Source organism: Sphaerodactylus townsendi, linkage group LG08 (assembly GCF_021028975.2).
Source record: "Sphaerodactylus townsendi isolate TG3544 linkage group LG08, MPM_Stown_v2.3, whole genome shotgun sequence".
NCBI lineage: Eukaryota > Metazoa > Chordata > Lepidosauria > Squamata > Sphaerodactylidae > Sphaerodactylus > Sphaerodactylus townsendi.
In genome coordinates this window covers 39090755-39103515 of record NC_059432.1, presented here as the reverse complement: position 1 = coordinate 39103515, position 12761 = coordinate 39090755, and the positions used below count along the sequence as shown (strand labels likewise).

Here is a 12761-nt window from a genome sequence, read left to right as displayed (position 1 = left end):
TGGTGGAGAAGACACCCATCTAAGATGTCTCCCTTACCTACAGTAGAAAGACCCTTCACAGTAAGTATTCAATGGACCCTTCTCCACATGAGTGGCGGAGTCTTATCTTGTGAACCAGATTTGTTTCCCCACTTATAATCCTGCTGGGTGACCTTGGGCTAGTCACAGTTCTTTGAAACTCTCTCAGCCTCACCTACCTCACAAGGTGTCTGTTGTGGGGAGAGGAAGGGAAAGGAGTTTGTAAACCCCTTTGAATCTCCTGACAAGAGAGAAAGAGGATATAAATCCAAACTATTATTCTTAACAATTTTTATTTATTTATTTATTTTTAAAACTTTTATACCGCCCCATCCCCGGAGGGCTCTGGGCGGTGTACAGCAGAAATAAAACAATATAGGCAATTAAAACATTTAAAAGCAGCAATAACCATAACAACATTCCTAATAAATATGTAATAAATTACAGTAAATAAATAGCGTTCAGTGATCTACTGTTGTAGTTCCCTTCCCTTCCCCAAAGGGGGGAGAAAGGCGTCCGACATTCTAATCTAAATTCCCTCCCCTCTCTAAAAAGAGGGATGGCGAAGTCTGAGATGACAATTCGAAGGCTCCAGATGTCGAGGCCGAAGCCGGCGGGGGCACCATCAACGGCCGGTTCCTCCAAAGGCCCGCGCGAACAACTCCGTCTTACAGGCCCTGGCCCGGAACTCACCCAGGTCCTGCAGGGCCCGGACAGCTGGGGGAAGAGTGTTCCACCAGGCCGGGGCCAGGAGCCGTAAAGGCTCTGGCAGCCCGTGTGGAGCTGCCAGTCACCGTGATTACCGAGGGGCCAGGGACCACCAGTAAATTGGCCTCCAACCCGATCGGAGGAGAGGCCATGCAGGGAGGGGCGCGTATGGGGTGATGCGCGGGTCTCAAGATACGATGGTCCCAGGCCGCGTAGAGGCCTTAAAGGTCCAATACTACCAGCACCTTGGAAGATGATCCGAATTCCACCGGGGAGCCAGTGCGCAGCTGGCACAGTATAGGTTGAATATGCTGCCAGGTGGCACTACCTGCAAGCAGACGCGCCGCTGCATGCTGGACCAGTTTTAGTCTCCGGATCAAACGCAAGGGAAGCGCCCGCCAGAAGCGAAGCTACAAATAGAAGTCTAATCTGGAGATGACCGCGTTGCAATGGATCACCGCGGGCTAGGGTCCGGGCTTGGGAGAAGGAAGTACGCCAGCCGCCCGAGACGGCCTGTGATCGGCGGTGGAAAAAAGCAGCCCGGGTTGTATGGGCCACCTGGGTCTCCATTGACAGAGACGAATCCAGGTGGACCCCCAGGCTGCGGACGGAGCTCCATGAGACTCAAAATGAACATACTTGCTAAAATTTAAACCCCTATTTCCAGGAAATCAGTAGACCATCAAAATACTAGAATAGTTAGCTAATTGGATGCATTGGTATCTCTCCTTTAAAAGCTTAGGATGTAGTGATCAAAACATCACCCACTTATGCAGTGAAATACAACAAGAGTCTGGTGTGTGGATATGGGGAGTGCTGCCAAATGACATCACTTTCAGTGTAACATCATTCCAGTTTTTCCCGGAAGTGAAGTAATGCCATCACCTGATGCCATTTTTAATTTCTTTTTTTGTCTTTCAGCGTTGTGTAGGTACTCATGTTTTCCAGATAAATAGGATCCAGCAATTCCTATCAGCCTTCGTCAGCATGGCCAATTGGCCATGCTGAGTGCAGGGGCTGATGGGGAACCTTGTAGCTCTCCTGAACATCTGGAGTCAGCAATTCCCAAATCAGCCTGGCTGTCAGTGTGGCCAATTGGCCATGCTGGTAGAAACTTTGATAAGGAGATGGTCCCTGAGCTATCTGGAAAGCTACGTTCAAACTAATGTTAACCCGGCAGGAAACAGGTGCTGGAGGCAAGGGAACTCCTGCTCTCCCAGCGGGCACATGGCACTCTAAAAGGTGTTCTTGATTCCTACATTTGAACCAGGGTTGGATTGGCAGAAGGAGGCTTTGTTCTGTCTGCCAAAATTTTTTTTGAGTTTTTCCAACACCAGTATAATTAATCAGAGGAAAATACAAAGGCACATGTGGAAATATTCTGAATTTAAACACCTATGCCACTGAGTTTATGCTCCTTGTCTTTCTAAAGAGCTAGATTTTTAGCTTTCAGTAAAATGTGGGCTTAATTATAATTTGTAGCATAATTGCCAGCCAAAGTGCTTGCAGGGTGCTTTCCATAAAGCAGTGATATAATTGGTGAGCTTAGTGCTTCGTGCTTAGATTCATGCTTCGTGCTTAGATTTCGTTGCTTGCTATTTGCTCTGTTATTTTATTTCTAAAATATTACAAAAAAGTCTCTAAAACATGTGCCAAAGGCCATTCAGGGTGTGCCATTTGCTTCCAGAAAGAGCACCATGTGAGCATATTTTTGGCACATGCTGAGATATTTTGGAAGTATTGAACTTAGTGTGGAGGGAGGAAGACCTCTCTAATATCTTTGTCCTATGTTTTGTCAGCTTCTATAAATGATCAATTGCTATGTGTCCTCCTTTCCTTTTAGTGTGGCTTGTGTGGAAATAGCCATTTCTAATGAATTGTAACCATGTATTTTAACTTTAACCAGATGTGCAGAGAAATAATCAGTGGCATTTGTGGCCCAAACCACCCATGAAGAGAGCAAAAAATATTTATCCAAGAGCAGGGGTATAGCTGAAGGAGAAAGGAACATTATGTATTATCTTGGTATTACTGATATTTGTGCCGTTTTCATTCTTATCCGAATCTTGCATTGCAAAATATACTTCTTTTATACCCCGATCCCAGGATTGTTTTCTTGAGAGCAGTTTCCAATGGGCCAACCTGCTTTGGATCACGATGTCCAACTAATTATTTCACATGTTTTATTTTTAAAACCTACAGCCCTTGAGGGATCTTAATATAACAAAAATATAGTTCTGTAGTGGTGACAGAGTTGCTGAATCAGTATTCCAAGAAAGAGGTGGAGCTGGATGAGCATGGAAGTTTTATTGTTTCTGGTGATTAGGTCTGTAGAATTTGGCCTGTTGGACTCCTCTTTTTTTCTGTTTTTGATACAGTCCTTGATCCAGGTTTGCGACTTGTAGCCAGGAGTTCTATTTACCGGCTTATGCTGGTGTTCTACCTACATTGGTTCCTAGAGAACTCTGACTTGGCCACCGTTATATCTGCCCCGGGGACCTCCATTTTGTGCTATATGAATGTGCTATTCATGGTGCTGCCTTTGAAAAATTCTTAGAAATTTCAGTTGGTCTAAAATGTGACTACCCAGTTACTGTCTTGAGTGTGAAACAATGAAGTTTGTTCCAACTGCTACCAGGTCATATCTGGGATCAATTGTGGGGTTGCGAGTGACCTTTAAAGTCATATACAGTTTGCACCCAGGCTACCATAAGAACCACCTTCTCTAGTACAAATTCAGCAAATTGGATGAATTGAGCAAGTTAAGCAAATTAGATGTGCCTCTGCCCTCAGAATTTTGAATGGTAACAAATGTCAGGTCCTTTTCATTGCTGGCCCCAGGAATATAAAATGGCCTTTCCCTCTGAGGCATTTTAATATTTATGAGCTGGAAAACCTACTTTTCCCTACAATCGTTTGGCAAAGATAAATAACAATTGCTAGGTAAGTGTGCCTGATCTTTTTATGTGAAGAAAATATTTCAGGAGATTCCTGTTGGATTTTATCCCATTACTGGCCAATTGTGTATTTAGTAACTTGTACTTACCCATAGTTTTGTGTCAAATTTGCAAAAGATGCTTTGGAGGCACATGGTGCTGGAAAGTGTCATACAGATATGTTAAAATAAACTAATAATGAAATATAATTTTCTATATATGTGTTTACATCTTCCGTCTATACAGATTGGAGAATAAATTTTGAGTTCATTGTTTGTTTTGAAGACAGCTTGAATACATGAAAGGGTAACTAAAGATCTTGAAACCAGAAGGTAAAAAGCAAACAAAGTCAATGCCCTCCCCTCAGTTTCATAAAGCTTTAATTAATTCTTGTGCTAGCTTCAGCACATTTTTTGGCATCTTCTTTGAGTGGGCTGTCATAACGGGAAAGGCCCAATCTGGTTTCTAGAACACGAGAACAGTTTGTTCATTTCTACAGATAATTCCATATGGACAATATCAGCTGTTCTTTGGGATTTTTTAGGAATCAGTAAAGAAAGTGGAGGTGTCATCATCAGTATGATTTTCTGACTTGTTATGCTCCTTTTTTCTTTGTCTCTGTGTTTCTGGTGAGCACGAGCAGGCTGGAATCCTGATAATGCTTTCCTAGGAATAAACCATATTGACCAAAACAGGACTTCTGAGTAGATCTGCTAAGAACTTCTTCCTCAGCCTATTATAATCTGATTGCCTCTTTATGGTCTCCAGGCAGGACAGTTTCATGTGCGACAGTTATCAAAGATGAATGGAGGAGGTCATAGCATAAAATGCCTACTACCTTCTTGGTAGCCAGTCCTTTTGTCAAATGTGCCCAATTGTGAGACAGGGCTGCTGTAGAGAGTTTTTCCAGTGCATATCCAGGCCCCTGTCAGCAGTGTAGCTTTATCTCTAACTCACTGAGCCAGGGGATAGGATGGAGAGCAGCCCTGACTTTGTGCTACTGACAGGCAACACTGTGGACCCACCTGCTGCTGTCAAGTATACCTCAAGAGTTCTCTTAGTTGTGATATTTGTGCCCTATCTAGCACTACATTCTGGTGTTATTGGCAATCAGCTATAATGGAACTCGCCTGAGGCATCCCGTAGGAAGCAGCTTTATTGTTCTGTCTGTTGACCATCATAAAACAGTGCTCCCTGCAGTCTTATTACCCAACATATTGCCAATTCCAAAAGCTATATAAGAACAAAAAGTCATTTTGTTTTTCCCCACCTGTCTCATTTCTGTCTTCTTAGATTGGCTTATGTGTATGAGTGACACCTCTCTAGTTTCCAATATGTTGACCACAGCTTCTGAAATTCTGCATTCTCTGCTAAATACTGTAAAGGTTACAGTTTCATCCCATAGAATTATGGACGGTGTTGTCAGATAAGATCTTCCTGCATTTTTTTCGCCTTTCTTCATCAGTCTGCTGCTTACTCTGAAAACCCCCTCAGAGAATTGGGGGACCCTCATGAACAAAATTCACCACAGGGCTGCAGTGACTGGGGGGGGGGGGATCCAATGAAGCTGCATCCTTCTGAGGAAGGTTTGTGCCTAGGAAATAGTTTCACCTGATTTCCCACTCCTTACTGCACATCTCTATATATGGTGCATTTTGTTATAGAAGGCCTCCTGACTCTCACAGAGTTCTTTCAAGACAAGCTGCTCAAAGAAGGTAAAGAAAGACCTACTCTGCCAACTACTTTCACAAACCTTTCTACTGGGGCTCAACTCTCAGTCTTGGTGGCATTCAAAATACAAATATTTATTTTGTTATCAAAACCCATCTTTCTGCCCTCGCAAACATCTTAGTCAGTAGTTTTCCATATACCTTGGAGTCCTGTGGTAATGAAGATTAGCCTTGTGACTATATCATACTAAATGTATAAATATAAATAAAACTTGATTATCCACGTTGGAGCGAAGGCTGCTTCATGTGTCACTTTTTCCAACACAAAGACAGGATTAATGTCAAAAAATGTAACCTATAAAATGTTTCAGGCTTGAAATCTAGAAAACTCACAACACTGTGCACAAAAATAGCTGCATTTGTTTATTTGGTTTGTAATTCATTCACACATTACATGTTTCAAATTACAGGAATAAATCACGCCCCAGGCTTCAGCCTGGAGGTGCCGTTTAGATAGCGATGGGGAGGAACGAAAGTGGAAGCCTCACTCCCTCCGGCCGCTTCATCATTGAAGGCTGTCACATGGCCGGGTACCGCATCGTCGACAAAGGGCCTCTAGCAGCCTTAAAAGGCTGTGTTGGCGGGGGCCGGGCCTCTTTCGAGGCCGGCTGTTTAAAGGCCCTCCCTCCCTTCCCAATTTGAGGAGTTATTGGTGTTGTATTATATTGTTATGCTTGTCGCAGTTCACTGGGCGGTAGGGCATAAGAGCACATCCTATTTGGGGAAGGCATAGTTTGCATGCTGGACCTTCCTACCTTAGGGGCTTCCATATGAGGTCCGTGGTGGTGATAGAGCTCTGGAAAGCAAAGCCTGGGGGCTGCGCTGAGAGCTCACTGCCCGGCAGGGAGGGGTGTCACAAATTGGGTTTGCGTCCATGTGGCACCTAGTAACTTCCTGTTCCGTTCCCTCGGGGGATGTGCCGGACAGGGGTTCTGTCCGAAGGGCCTAAGGGGTCAGCTGGGGCTGCCCTATAACCAGGTTCAGCGGTTTGCTACCTGGGGCCAAGATGTGTTCTGGTATGCTTGCCCAGCTTCAAAGTTTCTTGGTTATGTGTTAAAATAAATTGGGCTGCGGCCGATTTCTTTTCCAACAAGTTTGTATTAGTGTTTTAATGGAATGAGTCTCCACACATCCCCATGCAACTGTGTGACTGGAAATTTTGTCCTTTTGACTCTTCATTTGTAGAAAATGAATTGATACGTTGTATTGATACGTTATTTTCACAACTACAGTTTTGCTCATAGTTTGTTTTATTTTCCAGGTTGTACATACACACAAGCCGCAGTTCATGGCACTACACTGTCAAGAGTTTGGTGGAAAAAACTACGAAGCATCCATGTCTCATGTGGACAAGTTTGTGAAGTAAGTGATAAGAAAGATAAATATCAAATCCTGATTCATGGCTTTTTCATAGAAGTACAAAAATTGCCTTTTAAAGGAAATAAGGTTGTTTTATCTCCTTGGTTACTTTTGGTTTCCCGTCATAGATTAAGTATAGCAAATGTTGGACTTCTTTGATTTGATTAATGTGCTTATTTTAAGTAGTGCTTTTATGGTGCCTTGAATTCTGCCTAACTACAGACAAAAAAACAAGATCCACATAATACTTTTTATTAGGTTGACCTAATAAAGAGTATTACATAGATTTTGTTTCTCTTTTTGGATGTTATGTTGACCAATAAAGCAGATTGCATTTTTAAAAACTTCAAATGCTGCTTTCCTCATTTTGATAAGAGTGACACATATTGGCCAAGAGTGGAAGAATATTCAGATCTGCAAATATACTTTTTTCACACTTTGATGTACAGATCTTGAAACCTGGTATGTCTTAGAATGTTGTGTTTGTTTTTCAGTATCTGTTTGCCTCTCTCTTTGAATTTATAAAAGACAAAGTAATTTACAGTGCAGTCCTGTCCAGAGTTACTCCTGTCTAAACCCACTGAAATCAGTGAACTTCAACTGGAGTCAGCTTGTGCTCCTGTGGCAGAAGAATGATTTGTACTATCACTTAATAGAAAGTATTTAAATGTTGGACTTCTATGGCTTATATGTATAACTTTTTCCTTACCTAGTGTTGCTGTAAGAAATTCAGAGCTGTAACAAGGACAAAGCACCCTGACTCCGATGCACAAAGCTGTGGGGCATAGAAAAAGTTTATCATGATTGAAATAAAATTATTACCCTTGTTTTTTACATATCTGCCATTTCCCAAGAATGACTTACTATGAAAACATGGGCCGGGGTGTGGGGGGGGGGGGGGGCACGCAATTCCATATTCTTGCCTCTGGTGCAAAATTAGCTAGTTATAGCTCTGTAGAAATTTACGGTGCCATCCAAAGGGGGAGTGAATCTGCTGATGGGAGCCACACTTAACTGCACCAGTAGATTTGCCCTCCTGAGGGCACTTGCCCCAACAGAGGGATGAGTCCTCTGGCAAGTGGGCACTGTGGCCCTTCCTGGCAGTGAAACTGCAATTTCTAGATGTCCTAGTCTGCCACAAATCAAACCAACAATTGGGCCACACAGTAGCCAGAAAACCTACACACACTGATAGATATCTACACAAAAACTCCAATCATCATCCAGGACAAAAAAGGAGCACCATAAAAACTTTGGTAGATCGCACAAACAGAATCTGTGAACCCCACCTCCTTCAAGATGAATTGAACCACCTAAACCGGGCTCTACAGGCTAATGGTTACTCTACTACAGACATCAGCTGCAAGACCAAGAACAAGCCACATGAACAAAGATAAAGAGCCATCTAGAGGGAAAGTGTTCTTACCATACATCAAGGGAACCACTGACCACATAGGAAAACTGATGAAGAAGCATAAGTACTTGACTGGTATCAGTTCAACGCAATTTAAACAAATTAAGTTTATTCAACAGTATTGTTGAAGGCTTTCACGGCTTGATTCAACTGGTTGTTGTGTGTTTTCCGGGCTGTGTGGCCGTGGTCTGGTAGATCTTGCTCCTAATGTTTCGCCTGCATCTGTGGCTGGTATCTTCAGAGGTGTATCACAGAGGGAAGTCTGTTGCAGCCCGGAAAACCCACAACAACCAGTTTGTTCAACAGGTTTTTGGGTTCAACTGCAACCATCCATACGTATTCCATTTCTTATCAGTACAGTATTACAAATTCACCAGTTGCCCCTTGTCATTTCAATCTATTAATTTCCCCTACATGCTGCTCCTGACTGTCCCTCAGACTAAGAGCTGCATTTTAGGGAGCTGAGGGGCTGCATGGAGTGGGGGAGGGAAACTCTGTTTTGCGGACAGAAGTGACTTTGAACAAAAACAGTGTTTGAACCCAACCCTATGTTCTTATCCTTCAGATAGCTAATTTGAGCAGCAATTGAGTTATTTGTTGAGGGTCATTCTATGAACTTCTGTCTTCATGAAGATTGTGTGAAGATTGGAACCAACACCTGCCAGATACGACACAGTCCACAGGCTAAGAATAAACATTGCATCTCAACTGGAGCAAATTCACCACTGTAGTCTCTGTGCTTTATGGGAGAGAGTGTTTGAACTCTGGTTACCAACCTCCAGGTGGGGCCTGGAGTTTCCCCAGAATTGTTACTGATCTCCAGAGCGCATAGATCAGTTTCCCTGGAGGAAATGGCAGCTATGAGATTGGCATCACATTCCTGTTTAGCTCCCACCCACTCCCCCCAGACTTTATTTTCCCCAGGCACCACCCCAAGTCTCCAGGAATAAAGTTGTCAACTTTAGTTTGAGATGTCTTTGTATTCATAAACCTAACATGTGAAATCTCTCTCTCAAATCAATAATTACGGTGCTGATAACTTGCATGATTCAGCTAAATAGTTAAATATGGCACATATCTTGCTCATACTGATTTCTCCGAATAGTATACATTCTCAAACATAGGTGGATCTTTCCCCTTGTTGTTGATTTCCCAGCAGTTGAATGCAGTGAAATGTGTTAAATTTGGTTATCAGAGAACATTGGGGTTGCAGGCCTTTTGTCCATTGTTTGTTTAGCTAATAAGGCATTGCTTGAATTCTTTGATTTATTTTGGCCCCTCCTATTCATACAGGGTCATTTTTTAAACTTGCATATTTTAACTTGCCTTTTCACCACATCAGTTCAACTGAAAGAACATGTATCGCATTTGTGTTGAAAGTAGTGAGAGAGTGCCCTCTACTGACTTCATTGGAGAAATAGTACCTTTTTGTTGATTTATTGAATTATAGAAGATAGAAAGAGTGGGGGGAGTAAAATAGAAGACCCACTGAAATTAGCTTGAATGCCTTTGCAGTTTGCATTTATTAATAAATAGGCACTGGTGTGTTTCATGTCATGTCATCCTTTTATATCTTTCAGAGAATTGCTGTCGAGTGATGCAATGAAAGAATACAACAGAGCCCGGGTTTATCTGGATGAAAACTACAAGTCGCAGGAACATTTCACGGTAAAATATCTTGTGCCACTTGGTACTCAGTCCGCATAGATAATATGTTAGTTCTTCCTCTTTGAATGTGGCATGCCTCAGAGCCATTGACAGTGGTGTAGATTACATCGGTTTAGTAAACTCACTAGAAGCACTGACATACACATTTGCGTGGGTGAAGGAAACCAAAGTGAAGGAAGCGCTTGGCAAGATTGGTATCATGGTAACATTTTACAAGGAAAAACAATATCTGTCAAATCTAGCCTCAAACCAGTGAAAGGTAAGTGCCCACAATGTTCACATCTTAAGAAGAGCTCTAATCCTGGTGGCTGTCGCCAAGCAGGTAGAAGCAAAGACCAGAGCCGCACTCAGACATCAGAAGCCAACCATTGTTCATTCATGCTGAGGAAGAGCCAAGAAGTCCTAACTTAAATGTATTGTTAATACGGTACGTCAACAAATTGCGGTTTGTTTGTCTCCTTTTAAAAGGATTCAAAATCAAGATTTTTAACCCAGTGTTTTTAAATATGACTTGTGAGCAGGAAACATACAGGAAATAAGAGGCAGAGCCCCCTCTTCTTTTCTGCCGATTAGTCTTTTCTTCTGAAGCCCTCCCTGCAACATACTATGTTGCTCTAAAGAGTTTTCTGATTATCTGAAGCAGTGTTTTAGAAGTACAGGGACCTGTAGCATAAAGCAGGAGGTAGAGAATACTGTCTGTTTTGTACAGAACTCCTCTTGTAGTTGTGAACCACACAATAATAAAGTATATTGCGTTTGCTTCTGTAAAGTCTATGGAAGTATTTTTGCCAGTGCGCGCGCACACACATACGAAAATGCCAATGTATTGAGTCAGATCATTGATCTGTTAAGATCAGTACTGTATGCTGACTGGCAGTGTCTCAGATAGAGGTGTTCCTTGTTATTTACTACCTGATCTTTCGCTATCCAAAGCCGAGTTTTCCTAATCTGCTTGCTGTTGTGGTGGGCAGTTCCTAGAACTCTTAGGGGGAGGGGATGAGAAATGATATAGAACCATCATTTTTCATCCAGACTCTGCAGGATATCTTAACTGAATGTTACGGAACGTAGATAAATCTACTGCAGGAGGCAAAAGAAAAATTATATGATTATTGGTATGTTGCTAGTACGGAGATGAGGAGCTATTTTGATAGGGCAAAAGTAAGCTATCTTTTGGGAAGGAGTTACTGAAACCTAGAATTTTAGGGGTTATAGAATTGGCATTAGATCAGTGGTGTTTTAGTCCTGATGTTTATTTCCCCTCCAATTAATTTCTCCTTTTTCACACCCATTTGAATACTTTTATTTCTGTTGCTTTCTTCTGTGCCAGTCTGCAAGCCTTCTGCCAAACCACCCTCTTTAGCCTGAAATAATCTGACTTCATTTCTTAAACCACTTTCTTCTCCTTTTCCAAACCCCTCAAGATCATTTTCTTTAGTCACACCTTTTCTGTATCACCTTAAACTTTCATCTTGCTTAAACTGCTTCTGGGGTCTGACTCTCCACCATTTATTTGACATTCTGTGACTTTCTGCATTTGTGTCAGTTGCAGTGCTCCAAAACAGAGGCTTAATAAGTTACTTTAATAAGTAAATACAACTGCCTCCTTCAGCCACAGAAGTAGCACCATGCTTCTGTTTTTGCTGACTTGGAAAGAGTGCCACCACATAAACCTGACACCGCATGTGATTAGAGGATTGGGAAAAGCAGCTAAGATGAGCCTCCACACTATAGCAGCATGGAAAAAGGAAACACTGCAGCAATCAGAAGGAAGGAGGCAAGGGCCTAACAGGTGCAAATAGGAAGAAGAGAAGAGGGGGCACATGAAATTGAGAGGGGCTTTGTGTGTGTATATGTGCGTGTGTGTGTGTGTGTGAGAGAGAGAGGTTGTTTCTGAACGGTCTAAATATCCCTACACATGTGGGGTGTAAATACAAAAGACCGCACTTGTGGTGTAAATACAAAAGACTTGGACTTGTGTGGAATGAACTGGAGTATTACCTCCGGTCCTAACTTGGCTCCTGGAAATAAATGGGCAGCTGTGCGGAGGGAGAAACTAGGATAAAATAGACCCAGGTTAAAAAAAACAGTGGTACACAGGTATAATTTTGCCATGTAGAAATGACCAGAAAGAGAGATGATTTGGGCATTCATCAGAATGCTTATAGTTACAACCAAAGTTCCCTTGGTATCATTTCAGTTCAGATCATTTTACCACTGGGTTTGTTGAACATACAAAACGTTTAATAAATTCTAGGCAAAATTTTAAATAATCTTCAGTGGATCAAAGCTAATAAACTGCTGGGTTTTTTTGTCCTCAAGACTGCAGTATTTTGTCCTGGTGCCACGTTCAGTTGAACAATCTCAAATAATGAAGTTAAAGATTATGGGTTAATTTATTTTTAAATACCTTCAAAATGAGAGAAAGGGGGAAATAATATTGAAAGGAATGTAAGCAGTGGTGGGATTCAGCAGGTTTGCACCACTTTGACAGAACCGGTTGTTAAAACGATGCTTGTAAACCATCAGTTGTTAAATTATTTGAATTCCCACCACCGGAACAAGCTGTTACATTATTTGAATCCCACCATTGGATGTAAACCAAAACAACTAAGTGTACTGGGGTATTTTTCAGTCATGGTTATTGTTTACATATATGTGTATATATTAAAAATCAGTACTGTTATTGCACTGTGTATCTGGGCCAAGCTATTAGTTGATTAACCATGTGAATTTTAATTAAATTCAATCTGCACAAATTTGAATAAAAGTGTCCTTTGAAGGGGAAAATTCTTTGTTTTTAACTGAACTACACTAGCCTTTCAGCAGACACACTTTTTAAAGAAGAGGCACTTTCTCTTGCATGAAAAAGGGGAATTACTTCTAAGAAAGCACCTGCTACCTATAGATTTGTAAGTACTTGCAGTG

General features: G+C 41.9%; 1 protein-coding gene across 2 annotated transcripts in view; it reads left to right on the top strand.

Annotated features, from left to right (window-relative positions):
- Positions 1-12761, top strand: part of INPP5A (inositol polyphosphate-5-phosphatase A) — a 309623-nt gene that overhangs the window by 91447 nt on the left and 205415 nt on the right. For both annotated transcript variants that reach the window (XM_048505609.1, XM_048505610.1), the window contains exons 3-4: positions 6654-6754; positions 9746-9833. In XM_048505609.1, the coding sequence (XP_048361566.1) occupies positions 6654-6754; positions 9746-9833 (189 nt within the window). The remainder of the gene's footprint in view (positions 1-6653; positions 6755-9745; positions 9834-12761) is intronic.